Genomic DNA, 24,964 nt, shown 5'->3' on the forward strand with positions numbered 1-24,964 from the left:
CCAGGACTTATGGCCGCTCCTCACAAACCCGATTTTCTTTGCCTGCCCCCAACGCACCTGCACTTTTCTTTTAAAATCGTGCCCTTGAAGTCTGCTCCAGGCTGGAGACTTCTAAGATCATACTTAAGTTCTGGTCAAGATTTATCCCTCCGCCAACGTTATCAAAAAACTGATTAACTGCTCATTTATCTTATTTGCTGTTTGTGGGACCTTTCTGTTCACAACAGTGACTGCATTTCAAAAGTACTTCATTGGTTATTAAGTGCTTAGAGACATCCTGAGGATGTGAAAGGCACCACATAAATGCAAGTTCTTTCTTTTTACAATCAAGTATATCCACTAATCTTACAGTGGATTCCTCTCCTAAAGTTGCTCAAATTATTTAAAATGCTCAAAATATTTGATTAGCTACCTTGTGAGTTCTCCTCAGTACTTTTTAAACAAGAACAGCACTGCACTGGAGTTGTATTCTGTGTGGTGTTGAACCCAATTGGAGTGAGACCGCCCCCTCTACAGGGTCTTGCATTGTATCCCTCCTATGTAAGTTGGAGAGCACTTTGGAACGATACAAAAGTGGTAGAATAACTGAACCCTTAAACCCTCAAAATCATGGAAGGATTTAAAAAAAAGCAAAAAGGTTGTTCGGATAAACACAAAAAAAATCAGTGTTATCTTGTTCAGTGACTTTGAAGTCAGGATCAGCAGCTTTCAGTGCACTTTATTCCTGGACCAGTTATCTACAAAAATGATTTTGATCCTTGGTTTAAATTTTTATCAGTTCGTATTTACTAGTCCATTGTTACTGTACTTCTCAGCTACTGCTTTTAGTAATTTACTTATTTTATAAATCAGGACAATTTTATAAAACCCAGATTGAAATAGCATAGAGATGAGTTAAATTAGTTTCATAGAAGCCCGGTAGTTTAAGAGTGGTTGACTTCCAATAAAATAATGATTTTTTTTGTCCCAGGGGTGCCATTTAGTGGAATTCCTTTATATTGGTTGGATGATCTCACCTGGTTTTAAGTAGGTAAATGCCATATGAAGTTGTAGATGAGATTTTCATGCATAAATTGAAATTCCAAACCACATTGTTAATTGTCCCCCCACTCCCTCCCCCCCGCTCCCCCCACCCTTGAGGATGGAAAGATGTGACTTTGCCTTGCTGTGCAACAACATTTTTAAACAGGAAGTGGTAAAGTATTTGGGCCAGACAAAATGGAGGTCAATCAGATTTTTATTTCAACTCTTAGGCATAGAGGTTAGTGTATAAAATTTGTGTTTGAGAAACAACTTTGTTATCAGGGTTCATTTATGTTGTGTTTTGATTTTCACAGAGCCAATATTGTGAAGTCCATGTTGGTTTTAAAGTCCAGTTTGTTGCTCTTAATAGTTGAGAAATGGTTGATGTCTGGTTTTATGATGGGACATGGCTGCCATATTTCTCCCTTGCAGATGTATGTGCAGAGTCAAGTAATGCTGGTCTGATTTTGCATGCATGCTTAAAAACAAGATTTTTCTGACAGATATTCCAAAGATCAAACTTGTAAATTTAAATCAACCACAAATGAATAGGTAGTTTACTTTGGACATAGCACTAACTGTTTTTCTACTGGACACAGAGGAATGGCTTCCTTCATTAAATTTCTTACAAAAAGTTTTAAATCTTAAAACCTGTGCACACCATTAGTTTGACAACCTCTTCCTTCCCTCTTTCCTTCTCCCCCAAAAAAACTTTAAATTTTTAAGTGGAAATGTATTTTACCTATTGACAAATAGTGTTGGCTTCTTGTGCTCGGGAAGCACGGGGATCAAGGAGCATGTTATAGGTTTACATTGGATGAAAGATGATGAAATACTGTAAATAGTAATTGTAATAATTTTTTAGGCTTCAGAAGAAAGAACAATCACTAAGTATGGCTATTAAAACAGCTACTGCCAAGGTAAGTGCAATATTAAAAACAAAGCTCCTTCCAGCATAAAATTTTATTGTCCTCCCCCCACTAATTACTATTGGTCCCAAATTATAAGAGTGTCCTATGTATGCTACATGTTTTTTCCTTGGTAGTATTGTTTGGTAGCATTTTTTGATGTGTATCCACAAGAGTGATGATTAATGAAAAATAGGAAACCAATTGTTATGTATTTGGCTAAATAGTAAAGAGAAATACAATTGTTGCACCTGGTGTGCCTCATTAATTCAAAAGTTCACTCCTACAAAGAAGTCACACTTTGAAATTTCTGGATTGACGGCACCTGTTACCTTCCTGGTGAGACTATGTTTGGAGTACTGTGCGCAGTTCTGGGCACTTCCAAAAAGATGCTAATGCATTGGAGAAGTTTTAAAGAACCCTGGGGATTATTCTGGGACTTGAGATTCTCAGTTAAAGGAGAAATTCGCAGAACTGAATTTGTTTTCATTGGAGAAAAGATGATGAAAGGGGACTATGATTTAGTCATATAATTAAAAGTCTTGGCCCCAAAAATCCGTGGGGGTGACATCTTGACATCAAATGCCTGGATGTATCTGCAGGAAATCTTTACCGCTGACCCTGCCGGAGAATGCGGGGTTGGGGAAGGTCCCATGCCTCCCTTCCCTCCCCACACCCCGAACCATTCCACAATGTTATCCATTGACCCCCTTTATAAGAAGGCTGAGAAAGTAAACATTTTTTGTATAAAACTTCTGGGGTCCAAGTCAAGTCTGGGACCACCCCCCACCCATATGCACCCCACTTCTGCAAACCAGGCAAACTGGTACACCTCCTTGCCATTTACCCTCCAAAAATTGACATGTTCTGTTACCTGTAATAATTTACTATGGAGATTTCCTTGTTAATTGTGTCCACACACCTGTTATGTTTGTAATTGTCTGTGACGTAGCGCTGTAATAGGGTTTCTCACATTTAGAGTACATTATTCAAAAGCTAGTAACTCTGCAATTACGTATTAAAAATCTTGGTTTAAGTCTACCTGCAGGCCTTGGAGAGGGTGCAGAGGAGATTTACTAGAATGGTACCAGGGATGAGGGACTTCAGTTATGTGGAGAGACCAGATAAGCTGGGATTGTTCTTCTTAGAGCAGAGAAGATTAAAAGGAGAGTTAATAGAGGTGTAGAAAATTATGAAGGATTTTGATAGAGTAAATAGGGAGAAGCTGTTTCCACTGGCAGGAGGGTTGGTAACCAAAGGACACAGATTTAAGGTAATTGGCAAAAGAACCAGAGGGGAGATGAGAATTCTTTTTACGCAGCAAGTTGTTATGTTCTGGAATGCACTACCTTGAAGAAGGGTGATGGAAGCAGATTCAATACTAACTTTCAAAAGGGAATTGGATAAATACTTGAAAAGGAAATGCTTGCAGGGCTATGAGGAAAGAGCAGGGGAGTGGGACTAATTGGTTAAATCTTTCAAAGAGCATGGTGGGCTGAATGACGTCCTGTGCTGTATGATTCTGGGTGGCTCCACAGACTAGTTTAGTTTCTCGAATTCCAGTGTGTCCGCCATCTTGGTAAAGGTAAGTAAGCAAGAAAGTACCAAATTTTCTTAAATCTATTTTTTGGTCTGTTCTCAGGCTGCTTTTAGCCCCTTATTTTTTGGCAATATTGGACCTGTTCTCTGGCTGCTTCATTTAAGTATTTTCATCCAGAACTTCTAACAGTTCTTAAAGCTGCTACCGAAAATGATTGCTCTTCTCCTCCCCATCTTTGCCCCAAATTTTAATGTCAGTTTGAAACAAGTGTGGTGATATATCTAGCTATAAAGGCATCCGAATGAAAGTACAAATGATGTTAACCATACTCTTGAGCATAAGTGACGGCACTATATACAATTTTACAGAAACCTTGTAACTTTCTGAAATCTTGAAATGTTAATATACCTTTTTCTTTGGTTCTTTAAAGAATTCAATATCACAGTTTTAAACCTTGCAGATCACATTTTGCATTTCCTACAACCTTCTATTTGTGCATATTAGTTTTCATGAACTGTTGCATTTTTACATATTTAGGTCTTCAGCAGTCAAAAGCTATGTAGCAATCTGAGCAAGAAAGTGAGTGACATTGAAACACAGCTTCCAACTCTCTTGGAAGCCAAAATGTTAGCTGTATCAGGTAAGTTGTGCGTAATGTAATCAAAGTAACACAAATACATATACTCATTTAAATTGTTTTCATTTTTTTGTACTTGCAACAACTGTTGCATAGGTTAGATTGTTTTGGATGGGTTATAATGCCCCTATTTTCTTTGTCACGTTTTGTGATTTCTGACTATTTTGTCATGCAGCGTTCTTGGTATGATTATTATTAAAATGTTACTATTAAGTTAAATTTAACTCACAAAGGATTCCTCAAAGCAGCCTAAGGCGACAGGGGAGGATTTGTATTAGAGCTAGATGGGACCAGTCTGGAACATTAGTTCCTGCAAACACTTTGACTTGAAGACAATGAGTCATTAAGTCATCCCACACAGGAAAATGAGTGATTACTCTGATGTTGAAATGGTTGGGAATACTGGGAGATAGTTTCTAAGAAACCTGCACCCATGGGGTTGTTAGCGGGTTAAACTGACATCCCTAATGGCCAGCCCTTGGACAGGGAATGGGTCAGGGGTCAGACTGTTGGTTTCCTATGTGGCTAAGAAAAAGAGGAAAACACATAGCTGTCTCCTAGAGATGGTAAAGAAAGATAACACAAGAGGAACAGAGGTCTCTTCTGGAAGAAGAGGGCCAACCAGTCACAAGAGAAAAGGCACTGGTTCAAAAAGTGTATTGTAGCTTGCTCTAAGAGATGGTATGGTGTGCTTTGTTGTTTTATATGTTAAGGGAAAGGTTATGAAATAAATTAAAATTCAGGATTTACTGCTCTGTTCAGTCATGTGTAATCTATAAAATAAACCAGCTTCTTGATTTTTTTTTGCTCTCGCCTCACTATAGTATTAATCTTTTGGAAGATGGGGCATGTGCACAGAGGGGCAGATGAGATACTATAATATGCTGTTCATTTAACATGGGACTTTGTTGTTATGGCCCTGTATCACACTATCGTATGCCTAGATATTAGGCAGTAAAAGTAAGTTCCTGATCATAAGGGATGCAGGATCCACTTACAGCAGAGACTGAGAGCAGACCAAAAATGTGTCCCATCCAATTGGAAAAACACACAGATGACTGTTGCTTTAAAACACTTTTGAGTTAGGCTATGTGTTATTCCCTACTTCACTCTGGGCATTCTCCACACAATTTACAAGTATGTCAAATCAGCACTGTCTTACACATGAAGGAAAATTATGGGGAGGACATCCCTTTTTATGAAATTACGCAAATAGAACAAAGAAAGAAACAGTTAATACAATGTACCAAATGCAACTAATGTTAACAAATCTCTAATCTAGATATGTAGTCACAAACATGAAACAAAAAACATGAAATATAACAGGCAGATGGTAGACTGATACCTTAAGAGAGATAGCACTTGGAAATGAGCAACTGAACTCCCACGAAGTCTTGGAAGTTACAGCAGAATGTCAGAATACTACATCACTCAATTCTCTTCCCTGGACATGAGATCTACAGCTTAGGGACTTTGTCCATCAGTAGTGAAAGCTTGATTCATTTCCCAAAAGGCTTCCAGTAAAAGTTTTTACACCATTTAATAGGGGAAAAAAATCCAAATAAACCATTCCCTTAGCCTCAGGGTTCTGACTTCACATTCCTTTTGTGAAAATATTTTCAGCATTTTGTGTTTCTGAAGGTGAAATCAAGCTCCATTTAAGTTTGCATTACAGTAGTGTACCGTTCCATCATGCTGTCACTGGGTTCTGTTGAAGGCCTATGTCTTATGAAGGGAGTATAGAAACGTTATACTACACGTGCACCTGTAGTCTTCCTGAGATCTAAATTTAGTTCTTTGTTAATTAATGTACTGTAATTTTGAGTTCCTTGTTTTTTGAAACTCAAGTTTGTTTTGTGGAACACTGTGGAACTGGATTCTGTTAGATGGTTATCTCACATCGGGCATTTTAAACTGTTACCTTTATTTCATCTGGCATGGTGAATGTTTGGTGTCCCTTTTCCCACATTCCTGTCCAGGGTAATTTCATAAGTTCACCTGTAACAGGATGCTGTCAATCTGTCCTTTATCCATTTATATAAAAATCTGAGTTGGAATGCCATTTTCACTACATTATTGCCCATTGAGCTTAATATTCTCATGTTTGATTTCTTCATAGTTAGTTAACTTGTTACTTTTCCTTAAAAATGTTTTCCAAAAAATTGAATAATGCATTTTGCCCTGTCGATGTCATCCAGCAACAAAGCTTTAAGTATTTTATTAATTGCTGTAGAGGTTTCATTGTGTTAAACAATGAGACTTATTCATCCTGTGGGATAAACTGAAAAAAAATTCAAAATTATACAAGATAAAATTGATAAAAAGAGAAGGGATAAAGAGAGCTCTTCTTTGTGTGATTCTCACCTCAGATGCAGTAGCCTTCACTAGCTTGGTACTAACCAAATAGAGCAACCCATAAGCCCACACCTTTGAGGGGTGCTGTTTGAGGAGACTTTATATTCAAAGTAGAAATTGACACAAATGGCATTGGAAAATGTTCCCATCCCCGTGGCATCAGAGGAGTCAATCGGAAGATGGTTTAAGCATGACCAGACCCATGCTGGCGTTGCTAAACAGTGCTGGCCATTGGTTGCTTTTGGTGTTGAACAATACATGTGGTACACACTGGTTGATACACCAGGTGTGGATCAGGGTGAACTGCCTGAGACTCTTCAGTAGTCCACCCACTTTAATCCCAATCCATGCAATTAGGTGACTCCCTGGCACTAACTGCTTCTGCTACTACTCTTCGAATGAGAAGCCATCCATTAATATCAGGCAGGGCCAACTGAAGTACCAGTCAGTATTGCACAGTCCCCATGCCCCTTGTTTGTTTAGGGAGGTATGAGGGCCAAATCGAGTGTGCCTACTCACTTTATTGCTCTGAGGGATTCTCCCTTTGAAGGCTTGAACCCCTACCCTAGATGTTCATACTACAGGGAATGATCTCTTTGGATGTAGGGGGTTCCAGATCCCCCCAATGTAATACAGAGCTGGATCCCCATACATTCTCGGCACTGTCTTCCCAGTTGCCCTTCAACTCTTGGGAAATGTCTGGCTACTAAGGGTGTTGACTTCAAAGGGTTTCTGTGAGGCATCTACTTGGTAGAAGGTCATGAATAAAGGATTTGACTTCATCAGTTTCTAGATTTGAAACCTCCTAGCCGGAGTAACCACTATAGCGCTTACTACTAGGATTAAGTGTGCTTCTTTGTTGGCACCACCTCAGGTGACCACCCCGACTCAGTTGTGCTGCCAAAAGATGAATAGGAGGAAGAGGACTGCAGGAAGAGGAGGTGATGGAGGAGAATGATGATGGTCTACCTGGGATAGTTGCTTGATCAGACATGCCTAGCTTTTCAATGTATTTAATAACAACTTCAATGTCTCATCTCTGGAAGTCCCTAATCAATTGGACTTGTATAAAGACTAAAGGAGTTTTGCCTTTGAGCTTAATTATTTACACTGAATTTTGAGTGCTTCTTTCATTTCTGTAGGGCGCGAATTCTCCACTGCTAAGGATCTTGCTGAGGAGATCAAATCTTTGAAGTCTGAGAGAACTAGACTTGAAGAACTTATCAGTGACCTGCAGGGTTTAAGTATTAGGAACGCTCAGCGACTTGAGGCAATCAGGGAAGATTATAGCGGGCTGAAGACTGAACTGGAGCAGAAAGACGGTCTCTTTGGTAAGTTCCAATTGCTTGCTGATGGATACGTTAGTATGGCTGTTTAATTTTTCAAACTGTTGTGATGGTAACACCTAACCATGTGGACATAAAAGGTTGTTACAAATTTCTTCTAAAGGTGGGCCAAATATAAATAATGCAGCTGATTTTATTTTACAAACAATAACTTATTTTTGTAGCATTCATCATGGCAGAAAACAACAAGGTATGCTACACGTTAGCGGACTAAATACACTCTTTGGAGCTGAATATTTTTTGAAATTGATCAACCCTGAATTAAAGGAGAGAGTTTTCTTGCTTTAGATCTATCAAATGTCACAGACTGAGCGTCACTATGGGCCCGATATTAGGAGGGAGGTGGGTTGGCAGCGGGGGGTCGACTGGGCGCATGGGTAACACGCCCAGTGAAATCGGGGTGCTCTGCACGCGATTGCAGCCTAATTGAAGGTACTTACGCGTGCTTTCCGGATTCCCGTTGCAGACCTGTGCAGCAGGCGCACTCGGCACCTGCATCACAGGCTGTCAGAGGGAGGAGCCCTATTTAAAGGGGCAGTCCTCCAATGCTCCTCCTGCAGCAAAAAAACAAAATTATAGAATGGAGCAGGTCAGAGGCAAGGCTGCTCCAAGGTTTTCTGACTCCTCACTCCAGGTGCTGCTCGATGGGGTGAGGAGGAGGAGGGAAACGTTTTTCCCATCAGATGGGAGGAAGTGGCCTGTCTCTGCCACCAAGAAGGCCTGACTCGAGGTGGCAGAGGAAGTCAGCAGCAGCAGCAATGTCGGCCAAACCTGGGTCCAGTGCAGGAAGTGCTGTAATGACCTTACCAGGTCAACCAAAGTGAGTATATTTACGCATTCTCCCACACTCCGTCTTCCACATCATCTCCACCACCACAGAACTCCTTCTGCACTGCCACCACAACGCTCTCGCATCACTCCTCACATCCACTCAACCATCATCCTCACCTTGCCTGCACTTACTCACCGCTCCAGTTCCCATTCGAACACTACCATGCAACCCAATCCTCATACAATCTCATGGCTATGTCTCACACGCACCCTCCCATGCATCTCCCTCACGCTCACCCCCACCCACACCAATGCATGCAGCGGGTCACTATGCAACCATCACTCAATCACGCCTCTCTGTGTTTTGCCTTGAAAAGAGAAGAGATGCCAGAATGCCCGGGACAGGGCAAGGACCGGAGGGGGCCCGCAATACCAGGTGGTCCTAACGGACGCAAAGCAGCAGGCAATAGAAATAAGCCGCACACTGGAGTGCCTGTCCATGGCGGATGCCGAGACTGGGAGCGCACAAGCGGCTGGTGACAGAAATCTAACACTCAGCACTCATGATAGCGAATGATCTTAACATCACTTGGCATCTGCAGCACCTCAACATCGGTCCACATGCTTAATATTGCTTTCTGTTCTCTTGCAGGGCCATCTGCGACCGCTGTGACTGCGGAGAGCGATTCCTCAGAGCACCTGCCGGTCTCTGAGGGGGCATCGTCACATCTGAGCCAGCCATCCACCAGCGCAGATACACACGCCTCGGTGGGTCCCCGTCCTCAGTGAGTTGGGCTTGCACATGGTGAGTCACCACGCACATGTGAGCACGAGCAGACCCTGGTGGCAGGGGAAGCCGTGGAGAGTCCGCGTCTGTGGGAGCACTCTTCTCCAGGTTCTGCTCAGCCGGATCCAGATGCTGAACCCTGGGGGCCAGCCATGAAAAGGAGAGTCATCGAGGGCCAGCAGCACATTGCCGAGGTACTGGAACAGTTGCCACGCGCACTCTCCACAATCGCGCAGAGGATGGAGGAGTCCAACTCCTGCATGAGTGGAATACTGTCACAGGGACGTGAAGGCATCTCTGAGATTGTGTCGCGGGTAGGTGCGGGAATGTCTGCGATAGAGGGAAGGCTAGCCTCCATTGAGCTTCAAGCACTGCTCAACACTGAGTCCATTCAGGCCCTGACAACGGCCGTTCGGATTCAGGATGAGCAACATTCTGCCACCTTAAACAGGCTGACAGATACGTTACAACTGGTCTTCCAAGGCGTCACACAAGTCCTCCAAACTTTCATCCAGCAGGATGGAAGGAGTGATGTGGGCCTGGCCCAGGAGAGGGATGATGGCGAAAGGGGACATGGAAGTGGAGACGCCACTCAAAGCGCTCCCACGTCTCACCCGTTGCCCCCCTCTCAACCAGTACCCGCAATGCTGCCTCCTCTCCAGATGGCCGAGTCTGCCCCTGCACAGGTGCAGGTGGAGCTGCCTTTGGAGGGGCCCTCACGGGCACCGAAACCCAGAGGGCATCCGCGCAAAGCATCTCATCGGTCAGGGCATGGACAAGAGCAACCTGCCACTACCTCTACTGAAGCCACAGGGGTAGCACCACGTAGGGGTTCCTGTAAACGTAAGGCTAAGGTTTTGTGAGCACAAAGGGGATGCACAAGGGTGTATGACGGAATGTCATGTTTTTCATTTAGTTTTGTTTGTTTTGCCAACCACATTAAAATTTGTTATCACCACTACTGCCACGTCTTTGCAAATCTTGTCTGGTTTGTGCAATAATTTCCTTTCCTGAGGATCACCATGAAGACCCCCACCTGAGGCCACCCATTGGGTCACTGCAGAGTGGGTGTTGGTGTATTTGCAGGGCTCTTTTGTGCAGACGACAGAGAGACGCTGGCGATATCCCCGGTGGCACCCTGGAAGGATGCGGAGGAGAAGTTGTTGAGGGCAGTGGTGACTTTGACAGCGACAGTAAGAAGATGGTGCTCGGGCCAGCCAGGAGCAGCTCGGCATGAAGGAGGCTGCAGACGTCCACGACTACACGTCGAGTGACTCTGAGCCTCTGTGTGCACTGCTCCTCAGAGAGGTCCAGGAAGCTGAGCCTCGGTCTGTAGACCCTGTGGCGAAGGTAGTGCCTTCTGCGACGCATCTCTCTCTGCGGTTGCCTTCCCTCCTGCTGTGCAGGAGGATGTGTCACAGCACTGTGTTGTGGAGCTCCATGTGTCAGAGGTGAACGGCGTGGTCGGCGAGGCTGGTGATGCTGTTCGTCCTCCGATGAGGTCACGACTGCAGCTACGGCGGCCTCCATCCGCAAGATGTACGTTTGAGGGAGTCTGCAAGGTAGGTAAATGTGTCTGCACACCAGAGTTAAGGTTCCAAGCTGGTGAATTTTAGTGTTAGGAGGAGGGTGGTGCAGGCCAAACTTTGTCCAAAGTGACAGAGTGGCCTCCTGCAATGAGTGAGGGTGTCTCTTCCCCCCCCGACCCCCCCCCCCCCCCCCGTCAAATGGACCTTTGCAGCTCCCACAGGTGATGGCTGCAACACGTCTGTTTCAACTGGGAGTGTTTCCCCCAGTACGGGAAACACGCTCAGTTGATATGAAAATCCCACCCCTCCTAAAATATCCATCCAATCAGGTCTGCAAATTACCTGAACTTTGTAATTAATTGGTTTAAGTGGGTTCCCACCGGCTTTAATTGCTGATGGGAGTCCCGCATGCGGGGACTGCGCACGCATCTAAGCGCATCATTGGGGAACCCGGAAGTGGGCGGGTTGGAGCCGGGCTCTGGACCAGCCCCGGGAATGCCCAATTTTAGCAGCCCCCCGCCATGAATGCATCCGCTCGGCCATCCGAAAATTGACCCCCATGTGTTTCTTGATTTCTGACCTCTCTGTTCTGGGATTGGCCATATGAGGCACCAATCAAAACTGACTACTGCCCTCGTAGTGAAGTTTCACTGGCAGCTATCCTGTGCTGCCTTCAAATGAATGCGCCATCCTAAGGTTTGCTGAGATATTATATTGTCTCCACCACTCAACGTGGAATTTGGGAGGCCTGAACCACTTTCAGGTTCGGGTCTCATTATCATTTTTTGGGCGAGCTGCAAGTGCCAAACGGGCGCCTGGCTGCAGCTCGCCAGTTTTCTGTGGTGGAAAATCGTGCTCCGGCCGGCAGGTAAAGCTTGACAGGGAAAAAGCGGATGCTGTGGGAGAGACGGGGCGGTGGGGGGGGGGGGGGGGGCCACAAGAATGGGCTGGCAGTCGCCGTAGGATTTTTGTGGGGCCCGGAGGAGCTATCCTGGTCCCACAAAAATATATTTTTTTAAAAGCTTTTGGGAGAGGCCTTCAGCAGTCCCTTTAAGGATCTCTCGTTGGGCCTGTCAACGCCTGGAGAATTGGGACTGCCATGCGCTGTGTATGCTCCTCCATTGAAAATTGCAGTCGGGGTTCTTCAACAGGCATAGGGTCCTGATTTTCATAACTGGACAGCCTGCCACCTCTTTTGGGTGGGCGTGCTGGGCACCCATTTAAAGACCTGCCTAAATGTTGACTCAGGTGGGCGAATGGATGCACGGCGTCCCCACCGGACTTTAAACTGCCGATCACCCATTATGAAGCCGAGAAACAGGTGGCCAGTGGTTGAAAGTCTCTCAGTGAGAGAAGAAGAGGACAGAGAGAAGCAAAAGGAAGAATTAGGGGTAGAAGAGAAAGAGAGAGACAAAAGCAGAAGAGGAGAGACAGGGAGAACCAGTAACATGAAAACATCAGAAACAGATAAGAGAGTAACTGTATTCTCTAACTTAGCTTATGCATGGCCACAGGAGATCGATTGTGAATGGTACGGTGACTCATTTAGAGTTTTCGTAAAGTGGTTATGGAATTCAATCACCAAAGCACCAGTAAAAATCCCAGAATAGCTTATTTAATAAAAATGGATTTGACTTATTCAGTTACCACAAATTAGAGGCCCTGGTGTTATCTTCTACGTGGCATAAACACCCCTATTGTTATAAAACAGTGAATCGTCTGACTCACAGAGAGCAATGCCACTGGAGATCTGCTGGTGTAAATGCAAATTTCTTGGATGGATTTAGTACAAAATTGGATTTAATTCCTCCGTGTGCAATTTTTAGTTCACCAGTTTATATGTTAAGATAAATTTCTGTTTGTATTATTATAATGCAGGTGCTACCCCATTTATGTTAAATGAATTAACTGCGTTAAAATGGTGCATATAGGATTTTACTGAAGCATGTTAACATTTGGCTAAAAATAGCGCACAGAGGGAATTAAACCTCAAATTATATTAAGAGACGTAACATTATGATCGATCTTTCAAAAAATGATATAGGTTGTTGGGTTGATACTAAGACTCATAACAGATGGACTAATATAAATAAATCAAAACGGTAGAAAAAACAACCAACCCAGGGAATCGGAAATATTATAGAGATGCCAGTATTAGAAGAATTATAGCATAGAAATACCAGCAGCACTGCCAGAAGAGCAGTGAGGCAGAACAAATCCTTGGTACAGGGTGATTTACACATTCAGAGCAGGTGCCTGTGCTAGCTATGGCACTACAATCCACTCACCCGGCAGAACTGGCAGAATATCGTGGAGGCATTTTGCTGCTCCGCGGCAGAGGAAGGCTTGGGCACAGGCTGAGTCTGTCGAGGATTGGATGACATCCAAATACTCTCTTGATGGTAGTAGGCCCACAGTTCAAATGGCAATCCCTCTAAGATTGAGCCATTTGAATCTGTCATTGTGAGGCCCACATATGGCCCAGAATGGCAAGTACGCATGCTTCTGCTGGCTTTTATAAAGGTATATGTGGTGGGATTTCTAGGGAAGCCCAGGAACTTCCCTGATGTCCCCAAAAGAGAATTCTTAATGGGGCAGCGGAACAAGCATCTGCCCCTCTCAGTCAGATGTTAGCACGGCTCCGAGGTAGGGATAGAAACCCAATGGAGATAGGTTCTGCCCCAATTTCCTGCCCAGCCGCTCCGAGGATAACTGTAGTTCTAGGCTAATGTGTTTTCTTTACAAACTAATGTGAATAAATCCCCATCTATTTAAAAATAATATTTTGGTCATGTGATGTTCTTAATAAAGATTGTGAAAGCGAAAATGTCCCAGTACATTTGTAGATTTAAGTATTTGTGTGTGATATTACAAAATGCTACTGAGGGATAGCAGTACCATAATATATTTATCTTACTAATTTGCTTTTGGAATTGTATGGCCATAGATTTCAGCAGAGCTATACTTGGGTGCGTCATCATTCTTACTCCCCACCAGCCTTGATCTTGGAAGTAATTATCATATGAAATTAATTAGATTCTAATTATAGAATTCACAAGATCAGTGTTTGACTTAGTATCGATCACAAGAGGGTGCTATTGCAGCATTATACAGTCCTAACAGCAGAGTTTCTTTTGTAGCTTTGAGTACTAAGGCTCAGTATTATTATGCATTTTGGTTAATCAAAAATAAAATTACATATTTCAAAAAAACACTTTTGGAAAAATACCCCATTGGGAGAGTTTCCTGGGTCTGCGCCCAGGTGTAGTGGAAAGCCTGGGTGCAGCAAATATCAGAAAATTAAACAGGTTCCTTTATAGGTGGCACTCCTACCACCTGATTTTACGATACCCAAGTGATCCAGTGTGCCTGAGCACAGACCCAGGAAAATCTTCCGTCTTATCTAATCGTTTAAAGAAAACTCCAGGGTAATTGTCGGGGAGGGTGGGGGTTGTTGCTCATGTGGTGGCTGATTGATTGATTGACAAGGGCAGCTATCTTTGTGGTGTTTCTAAGGCTGGGCATCCTGTCTCAAAAATTTTTTTTTGCTAATTTGCAAATTTAAATGTGAATTTGCAATATTGGCCTTTGTACTCTCAAAATTGATGTATTTAGCTTGAACATTACTGATAACATGTTAGGGTTAGGTTTATAGGGGTTTGATGAAAGTGAGGAGGGAGGTTGGTTTAAAGGGTTTTATCTAAATATTCAATTTGAATTCTGTTTTCAGTGTAATTTTAAATTATTATAATAATAGTTAGGGTTAATGTTAGTTTCTGCCATTTAGCTGGAGACCATGGCAGTCACAGGAAGCTCCACCCCTCAACAAAAACATGCTCCATTTCTTTATTTTTTAGTTCTCCCCTGGCAACTTCCACCCATTCCAAAGTTTTGATAGCCTGTTCTCTGGCACCTTGTTCAGTGACCTGCCCTTCCTGCTCTCTCTGGGCACCTTGTTCCCGTAGCCTGCCCTTCCTGCTCTCTGGGCACCTTGTACCAATAGCCTGCCTCTCCTGCTCTCTGGGCACCTTGTTCAGAGACCTGCCCTTCCTGCTCTCTTGACACCTTGTTCAGTGACCTGCCTCTCCTGCTCTCTGGGTACCTTATTCAGTGACCTGCCCTCCTGCTCTCTGGGCACCTTGTTCCAGTAGCCTGCCTCTCTTGCTGTCTGGGTAATAAGAGGGGCAAAGAGAGAGTATGAGAATAGACTGGCAGCTAACATAAAAGGGAATCTAAAAGTCTTCTATAAGCATATAAGAACATAAGAAATAGGAGCAGGAGTAGGCCAATCGGCCCCTCGAGCCTGCTCCGCCATTCAATAAGATCATGGCTGATCTGGTCCTAACCTCAAATCTAAAATCATGTCCAATTTCCTGCCCGCTCCCCGTAACCCCTAATCCCCTTTACTTCTAGGAAACTGTCTATTTCTGTTTTAAATTTATTTAATGATGTAGCTTCCACAGCTTCCTGGGGCAGCAAATTCCACAGACCTACCACCCTCTGAGTGAAGAAGTTTCTCCTCATCTCAGTTTTGAAAGAGCAGCCCCTTATTCAAAGATTATGCCCCCTCGTTCTAGTTTCATCCATCCTTGGGAACATCCTTACCGCATCCACCCGATCAAGCCCCTTCACAATCTTATATGTTTCAATAAGATCGCCTCTCATTCTTCTGAACTCCAATGAGTAGAGTCCCAATCTACTCAACCTCTCCTCATATGTCCGCCCCCTCATCCCCGGGATTAACCGAGTGAACCTTCTTTGTACTACCTCGAGAGCAAGTATGTCTTTTCTTAAGTATGGACACCAAAACTGTATGCAGTATTCCAGGTGCGGTCTCACTAATACCTTATATAACTGCAGCAATACCTCCCTGTTTTTGTATTCTATCCCCCTAGCAATAAAAGCCAACATTCCGTTGGCCTTCTTGATCACCTGCTGCACCTGCATACTAACCTTTTGATTTTCTTGCACTAGGACCCCCAGATCCCTTTGTACTGCAGTACTTTCCAGTTTCTCGCCATTGAGATAATAACTTGCTCTCCGATTTTTCCTGCCAAAGTGCATAACCTCACATTTTCCAACATTGTATTGCATCTGCCAAATCTCCGCCCACTCACCCAGCCTGTCTATATCCCCTTGTAGGTTTTTTATGTCCTCCTCACTCTCTACTTTCCCTCCCATCTTTGTATCATCTGCAAACTTTGATATGTTACACTCGGTCCCCTCCTCCAAATCGTTAATATAGATTGTAAAGAGTTGGGGACCCAGCACCGACCCCTGCGGAACACCACTGGCTACTGGTTGCCAGTCCGAGAATGTACCATTTATCCCAACTCTCTGCTTCCTGTTAGATAACCAATCCTCCACCCATGCCAGAATATTACCCCCAATCCAGTGATTCTTTATCTTGAGCAATAATCTTTTATGCGGCACCTTGTCGAATGCCTTCTGGAAGTCTAAATACACTACATCCGCTGGTTCCCCTTTATCCACTCTGTACGTTATATCCTCAAAGAACTCAAGCAAATTTGTCAGACATGACTTCCCCTTCGTAAAGCCATGCTGACTTTGTCCTATTAAATTATGTTTATCCAAATGTTCCGCTACTGTCTCCTTAATAATAGACTCCAAAATTTTACCCACCACAGATGTTAGGCTAACTGGTCTATAATTTCCAGCCTTCTGCATACTACCCTTTTTAAATAAGGGTGTTACATTAGCAGTTTTCCAATCTGCCGGGACCTTTGCCGAGTCCAGAGAATTTTGGAAAATTGTTACCAAAGCATCCACAATCCCTACTGCCACTTCCCTCAAGACCCTGGGATGTAAGCCATCAGGTTCAGGGGATTTATCCGCCTTGAGTCCCATTAATTTACTGAGTACCAATTCCTTAGTGATTTTAATCGTATTTAGCTCCTCCCCCCCAGAGCCCCCTGTTTGTCCACTGTTGGGATATTCTTAGTGTCCTCTACCGTAAAGACTGACACAAAATATTTGTTCAGCATTTTTGCCATCTCCATGTTTCCCACCATTAATTTCCCGGTCTCATCCTCTAAGGGACCTACGTTTGCCTTAGCCACCCTTTTTCTTTTTATATAACTGTAGAAACTCTTGCTATCTGTTTTTATATTTTTTGCTAATTTATTTTCATAATCTATCTTCCCTTTCTTAATCAATCCTATCATATAGGCATATAAATAGTAAACGGGTAGCAAGAGGAGAGGTGGGGCCAATTAGGGACCATAAAGGGGATATACACATGGAGGCAGAGGGCATGGCAGAGGTACTAAATGAGTACTTTGCATCTGTCTTTACCAAGGAAGAAGATACGGCCAAAGCCACAGTAAAAGAGGAGGTAGTTGAGATACTGTATGGGATAAAAATTGATGAAGAGGAGGTACTAAAAAGGCTGGCTGTACATAAAATAGATATCAATAGATCCAATAGAGGATGCATCCCAAGTTGCTGAGGGAAGTAAGGGTGGAAACTGCGGAAGTAATAGCCACAATCTTCCAATCCTCCTTAGGCACAGGTGGTGCCGGAGGACTGGAGAATTGCAAATGTTACAGCCTTGTTCAAAAAAGGATATAAAGATAACCCCGGCACTACAGGCCAGTCAGTTTAACCTCGGTGGTGGGAAGCTTTTAGAAACAATAATCTGAGACAAAATTAATGGTTACTTGGACAAGTGTGGATTAATAAAGGAAAGCCAGCATGGATTTGTTGAAGGCAAATCATGTTTGACTAACTTGATTGAGTTTTTTGATGAGGTAACAGAGAGGGCACAAAGAAACTCTAACTTTGATGAGGGCAATGTGGTTGATGTATATATGGACTTCCAAAAGGCGTTTGATAAATTGCCACATAATAGGCTTGTCAATATAATTGAAGCCCAAGGAATAAAAGTGGTAGTGACAACATGGATATGAAATTGGCTAAGTAATAGGAAAGAGGGGGTATTGGTGAAAGGCTGTTTTTGAGACTGGAGGAAGGTATGCAGTGGTGTTCCCCAGGAGTTGGTACTGGAATCACTGCTTTTCTTGATGTATATTAATGACTTGGACTTAGATGTACAGGGCACAATTACAAAATCTGCAGATGACACAAAACTTGGAAGTGTAGTGAACAGTGAGGAGGATAGTGACAGACTTCAAGAGGACATAGTCAGGCTGGTGGAATGAGCAGACACGTGGCAGATTAAATTTAACGCTGAGAAGTGTGAGGTGATACATTTGGTAGGAAGAACGAAGGGAGGCAGTATAAACTAAAGGGTACAACTCCAAAGGGGGCGCAGGAACAGAGAGACCTGGGGGTATATGTTCGCAGGTCGTTGAAGGTGGCAGAACGGATTGAAAAAGCGGATATGAAAGCATACAGGATCCTGGGCTTTATAAATAGAGGCATAGAGTACAAAAGCAAGGATGTTATATTGAACCTTTATAAATCACTGGTTGGGCCACAATTGGAGTATTGTGTCCAATTCTGGGCACCGCACTTTAGGAAGGACGTGAAGGCGTTAGAGAGGGTGCAGAAAAGATTTACTAGAATGGTTCCAGGGATGAGGGACCTCCGTTACGTGGATAGACTGGAAAAGCTGGGATTGTTCTCCTTAGAGCAGAGAAGGTTGAGAGGAGATTTGATAGAGGTGTTCAAAATCATGACGGGTCTGGACAAAGTAAACAAAGAAAAACTGTTCACACTGGTGGAAGGGTCGCAAACCAGAGGAGACAGGTTTAAGGTGATTGGCAAAAGAACTAAAGGCGACATGAGGAAAAACTTTCTTACGCAGCGAGTGGTTAGGATCTGGAATGCACTGCCTGAACGGGTGGTGGAAGGAGGGTCAATTGTGGCTTTCAAAAAGGAATTAGATAGATAACTGAAGGAAAAAAATTTGCAGGGGGAAGAGCGGGGGAGTGGACTAGATGGATTGCTCTTTCAGTGAGCCGGCGCAGGCTCGATGGGCCTCCTGTGCTGTAACCATTCTGTGATTCTATGTTCAGTGACCTGTCCCTCCTGCTCTCTGGGCACCTTGTTCAGTAGCTTGCCTCTCTTGCTCTCTGGGCACCTTGTTCCAGTAGCCTGCCTCTCCTGATCTCTGGGCACCTTGTTCAGTGACCTGCCCCTCCTGTTCTCTGGGCTTCTGGCTCAGCAGCTTAGATTGCTAGATGATCTAGAAAATGGGGTGGGGGAAGAAAGAAAGTATTGCAGAGTCAAACCAGGGAGAGCAAAATAATGATGGAGAAGAAAGAAAAGGAGGGAGAGAAATGAAGAAATGACAGATAAGTGATAGAGGAAACAGAAAAACAAGTGGAGGAGAGGCAAAATGGAATGGGGACAAAATCCTGGAACTCCCTACCTAATTGCGCTGTGGGAGTATCTTCACCACACGGATGGCAGCGGTTCAAGTAGAAGGCCCACCATCACCTTCTGAGGGGCAACTAGGGATGGGCAATAGTCTTCTAACACTTGGTCAGGGGTGGAATCGTTTGAAACCATAGAAGTTTACAGCCTAGAAGGATACCTTTTGGCCCATTGTGTCTGTGTCAACTATTGTAATACAAAACAAAACTAATCCCATTGCCCTGCTATCTCCCCATAGTCCTTTACTTTGCTTCAAATTTCATCTTTTCTCTTAAAAGATGCAATGGTCTCTGCCTCAACTACTGTCTGTGGCAAAGCAATCCATGCTGTAAAGAAATTTCTCATATCCTTTCTGCTCACATTTAGAGACCATTTTAAATTGATGACCTCTCATCACTGATTCCCCAACCAGAGGAAATATGGTTTCCCTGTTCATCCAGTCAAAACTTCATAATTTTAAAATCCTCGTTCAATCCCTTAGCGTCCTCTGCATCAATGGAAATAGTCCCAGTGTGTCAAGTCTCTCCTCAAAACTATGGTTTATCATTCTGGCCAATCTATGCTATACACTTTTTATGGCATTAATGTAATTTATATAATGGGGTGTCAAAAACTGTACACAGTACTGTAAATCCAGCACAATCTGTAACCTCATGGCCTGGCATATTCCACACTCCACCATTACCAACAAGCCAGGGGATCAACCCTGGTTTAGTGAGGAGTGTAGAAGAGCATGCCAGCAGCAGCACCAGGAGTACCTAACAATGAGGTGCCAACCTGGTGAAGCTACAACTCAGGACTACATGCATGCTAAACAGCGGAAGCAACATGCTATAGACAGAGCTAAGCGATTCCACAACGAACAGATCAGATCAAAGCTCTGCAATCCTGCCACATCCAGTCATGAATGGTGGTGGATAATTAAACAACTAACGGGAGGAGGAGGCTCTGTGAATATCCCCATCCTCAATGATGGCGGAGTCCAGCACGAGAGTGCAAAAGACAAGGCTGAAGCGTTTACAACCACCTTCAGCCAGAAGTGCCGAGTGGATGATCCATCTCGGCCTCCTCCCGATATCCCCACCATCACAGAAGCCAGTCTTCAGCCAATTCGATTCACTCCACGTGATATCAAGAAACGGCTGAGTGCACTGGATACAGCAAAGGCTATGGGCCCCGACAACATCCCGGCTGTAGTGCTGAAGACTTGTGCTCCAGAACTAGCTGGGCCTCTAGCCAAACTGTTCCAGTATAGCTACAACACTGGCATCTACCCGACAATGTGGAAAATTGCCCAGATATGTCCTGTCCACAAAAAGCAGGACAAATCCAATCCGGCCAATTACCGCCTCATCAGTCTACTCTCAATCATCAGCAAAGTGATGGAAGGTGTCATCGACAGTGCTATCAAGCGGCACTTGCTCACCAATAACCTGCTCACCGATGCTCAGTTTGGGTTCTGCCAGGACCACTCCGCTCCAGACCTCACTACAGCCTTGGTCCAAACATGGACAAAAGAGCTGAATCTCAGAGGTGAGGTGAGAGTGACTGCCCTTGACATCAAGGCAGCATTTGACCGAGTGTGGCACCAAGGAGCCCTAGTAAAATTGAAGTCAATGGGAATCAGGGGGAAAACTCTCCAGTGGCTGGAGTCATACCTAGCACAAAGGAAAATGGTAGCGGTTGTTGGAGGCCTACCATCTCAGCCCCAGGACATTGCTGCAGGAGTTCCTCAGGGCAGTGTTCTAGGTCCAACCATCTTCAGCTGCTTCATCAATGACCTTCCCTCCATCATAAGGTCACAGTGTTCAGTTCCGTTCGCAACCCCTCAGATAATGAAGCGGTCTGTGCCCGCATGCAGCAAGACCTGGGCAACATTCAGGCTGCAGTATTGTGTCGAATTCTGGGCACCGCACTTTAGGAAGGATGTGAAGACCCGAGAGGGTACAGAAAAGATTTACTGGAATGGTCCCAGGGATCTATGAGGGACTTCAGTTACATGTATAGACTGGAGAAGCTGGTGTTGTTCCCCTTAGAGAAGAGAATTGTAAGGAATCGTACAACACCAGGTTATAGTCCAACAGCTTTATTTGAAATCACAAGCTTTCGGAGCTTTCCTCCTTCGTCAGGTGAGTGCAGGGTTCCATAAAGGCGCAGCATATATAGTCAGAGAACAATGCCTGGTGATTACAGATAATCTTTCCAACTGCCCGTTATCACACCTCGGCAGAGAGATATTCACAGCAATCAAAGGAGTGGATGGTGTTCAGACAGGGGAACATTACATCCAAGACTACTGAATACTCAAATGGTCAGATCACAAAGACAGAGAGAGAGAGACACCCGAAAGGCAGAGAGAGAAAGAGAATGACCAGTTGTATTAAAAACAGATAACTTTTTTTTCGCTGGTGGGGTTACATGTAGCGTGACATGAACCCGAGATCCCGGTTGAGGCCGTCCTCATGGGTGCGGAACTTGGCTATCAATTTCTCCTTGACGATTTTGCGTTGTGTCTCGAAGGCCGCCTTGGAGAACGCTTACCCGAAGATCGGAGGCTGAATGTCCTTGACTGCTGAAGTGTTCCCCGACTGGGAGGGAACCCTCCTGTCTGGCGATTGTTGTGCGGTGTCCGTTCATCCGTTGTCGCAGTGTCTGCATGGTCTCACCAATGTACCATGCTCCGGGGCATCCATTCCTGCAACGTATGAGGTAGACAATGTTGGCCGAGTCACACGAGTATGAACCATGTACCTGGTGGGTGGTGTCCTCTCGTGTGATGGTGGTATCTGTGTCGATGATCTGGCATGTCTTGCAGAGGTTGCCGTGGCGGGGTTGTGTGGTGTCGTGGACGCTGTTCTCCTGAAAGCTGGGTAATTTGCTGCGAACGATGATCTGTTTGAGGTTAGGTGGCTGTTTGAAGGTGAGTAGTGGAGACGTGGGGATGGCCTTAGCGAGGTGTTCGTCATCATCGATGACATGTTGAAGGCTGCGAAGAACTTGGCGTAGTTTCTCCGCTCCGGGGAAGTACTGGACGACGAAGGGTACTCTGTTGGTTGTGTCCCGTGTTTGTCTTCTGAGGAGGTCTATGCGATTTTTCGCTGTGGCCCGTCGGAACTGTCGATCGACGAGTCGAGGGTCATATCCCGTTCTTACAAGGGTGTCTTTCAGCGTCTGTAGGCATCCATCGCGTTCCTCCTCGTCTGAGCAGATCCTGTGTATTCGCAGGGCCTGTCCATAGGGGATGGCCTCTTTGAAATGGTTAGGGTGGAAGCTGGAAAAGTGGAGCATCGTGAGGTTGTCCGTGGGCTTGCGGTAGAGTGAGGCGCTGAGGTGCCCGTCTTTGATGGAGATTTGTGTGTCCAAGAAAGAAACCGATTCTGAGGAGTAGTCCATGGTGAGTTTGATGGTGGGATGGAACTTGTTGATGTTATCGTGTAGTCTCTTCAGTGATTCATCGCCGTGGGTCCATAGAAAGAAAATATCGTCGATGTATCTGGTGTATAGCGTTGGTTGGAGGTCCTGTGCAGTGAAGAAGTTGTGCTCGAACTTGTGCATGAAAATGTTGGCCTATTGGGGTGCGAATTTGGTCCCCATGGCTGTTCCGTGTGTTTGGGTAAAGAACTGGTTGTCGAAGGTGAAGACATTGTGATCCAGGATGAAGCGGATGAGTTGTAGGATGGTGTCTGGAGATTGGCTGTTGTTGGTGTTGAGTACTGAGGCTGTTGCAGCGATGCCGTCATCGTGGGGGATACTGGTGTAGAGTGCCGAGACGTCCATCGTGGTGAGAAGTGTTCCAGGTTCAACTGGTCCGTGGGTGCTGAGTTTTTGTAGGAAGTCTGTAGTGTCACGACAGAAGCTGGGGGTTCCCTGTACGATGGGTTTCAGGATGCCCTCGACGTATCCAGAGAGGTTCTCACACAGGGTTCCGTTTCCTGATACGATAGGACGTCCGGGTGTGTTGGCTTTGTGTATCTTTGGGAGGCAGTAGAAGTCTCCCACGCAGGGAGTACGTGGGATGAGAGCACGTAGGATGCTTTGAAGGTCTGGATCGAAGGTCTTGATCAGTTTGTTGAGCTGGTGGGTGTGTTCTTTGGTCGGATCTGCGGGTAACTGTCTGTAGTGTTCCTGGTTGTCCAGTTGTCGGTATGCTTCTTTGCAATAGTCCGTTCTGTTCTGTATGACGATGGCTCCTCCTTTGTCCGCTGGTTTGATGACTATGTTGCGGTTGGTCTTGAGAGCGTCGATGGCGTTGCGTTGTGCTCGGGTGAAATTCTGGACTGTTGTGAGTGCGGCTGATGAATCTGGCGTAAAATATTAGTGTAGAAAAAGTACTGGAGAAATTAATGGGACAAATCCCCCTGCAACCTGGGGCTCTAAAAGAGGTGGCTGCGGAGATCGTGGGGTCGATTTTAGGATGGCGGAGCGGGTGCGTTGGGGGCGGGGGGTCTCGTAAAATGGCGGAATCCCAGAGCGGGTTCAGAGCCCGGCTCCAACCCGCTGACTTCCACGTTCCCATTGACGCGTTCAGGTGCACGTGGAGCTCCTGAATGCGGGACTCCCACCGGCAATTAAAGCCAGCGGGGTGCTGCTTTACATAGGTAGATAGTTGAGGTACTTGAGAGACTTCACTGAGTGGAGATTTTGGCAGGGGTGTAATTTTGAAGGATCCTCAGCGTGTTTCCCGTGCTGTAGAAACACTCCCTGTTGCAGCAGCCGTGTTTCAGCAGCTGGTGGATTATGCGACGGTGGGGGGAAAACCTCATTTATTGCAGCAGGGCACTCTGTCACTTCAGACAAAGTTTTGGCTGCATGACCTTAGTCTTTCCATTCAAAATTCTTAATTTATACCCAAAACTCTGCTGTGCAAATATCTTTACCTGCTTTGCGGACCCCCTCAAACTCTCACCGTCAGGATGGGGGGGGGGGGGGGGCGCCATAGCTGCATTCATCACTTCATCCAAGGATGAGCAACATCACCAGCCTTGCCAGACATGTTGTCCACCTCCGCCACATGGAGCTCCACAACACAGTGCTGCGCCACAGGCACCTGCACAACGGAGGGCAACAACAGAGAGAGCAACGTTGCAGAAGGCACTACCCTCACAACAGGGTCTACAGACTGAAGCTCAGATTCCTGGACCTCTCTGAGGAGCAGTGCATACGGAGGCTCAGAGTCAGTCGCCAGGTAGTCGCGGACATCTGCAGCCTCCTTCATGCCGAACTGCTGCCGGCTGGCCCAAGCAGCATCTCCTTACCTGTCGCTGTCAAAGTCATCGCTGCCCTCAACTTCTTCGCCTCCAGATCGTTCCAGGGTGCCAGCGGGGACATCGCCGGGGTCTCTCAGTCGTCTGCACACAAGTGCATAAGGCAGGTCACCGACGGCTTGTTTCGCAGGGCCTCGGACTAGGTCAATTTTCCCATGGATGACCTCAGCCAGACGGAGAGGGCAGTGGGATTCCACGCTGTGGCTGGCTTCCCACGGGTGCACCCATATAACAATACAAGCACCTCCACACGAGCCAGGACTGTTTATCAACAGGAAGGGCTATCACTCCATCAACACTCAGTACATCTGTGACCACCGTAAGAGATTGCTTCACATGTGCCCCAGATACCCTGGAAGCTGCCACGATTCCTTCATCCTCCGGGACTCCAACATCCCGCCCCTCTTCCACGCACCGAACAACTGCAAGGACTGGTTTCTCGG

At 45.3% G+C, this 24,964-nt stretch overlaps 1 protein-coding gene across 1 annotated transcript in view; it reads left to right on the forward strand.

Annotated features, from left to right (window-relative positions):
* The window catches only part of disc1 (DISC1 scaffold protein), a 125,116-nt gene that overhangs the window by 47,558 nt on the left and 52,594 nt on the right, over positions 1-24,964 (forward strand). The window contains exons 7-9 of the mRNA XM_067984145.1: positions 1,889-1,943; positions 4,009-4,111; positions 7,606-7,794. Coding sequence (XP_067840246.1) covers positions 1,889-1,943; positions 4,009-4,111; positions 7,606-7,794 — 347 coding nt within the window. The remainder of the gene's footprint in view (positions 1-1,888; positions 1,944-4,008; positions 4,112-7,605; positions 7,795-24,964) is intronic.

This window comes from Heptranchias perlo, chromosome 5, assembly GCF_035084215.1.
Source record: "Heptranchias perlo isolate sHepPer1 chromosome 5, sHepPer1.hap1, whole genome shotgun sequence".
NCBI classification, from domain to species: domain Eukaryota; kingdom Metazoa; phylum Chordata; class Chondrichthyes; order Hexanchiformes; family Hexanchidae; genus Heptranchias; species Heptranchias perlo.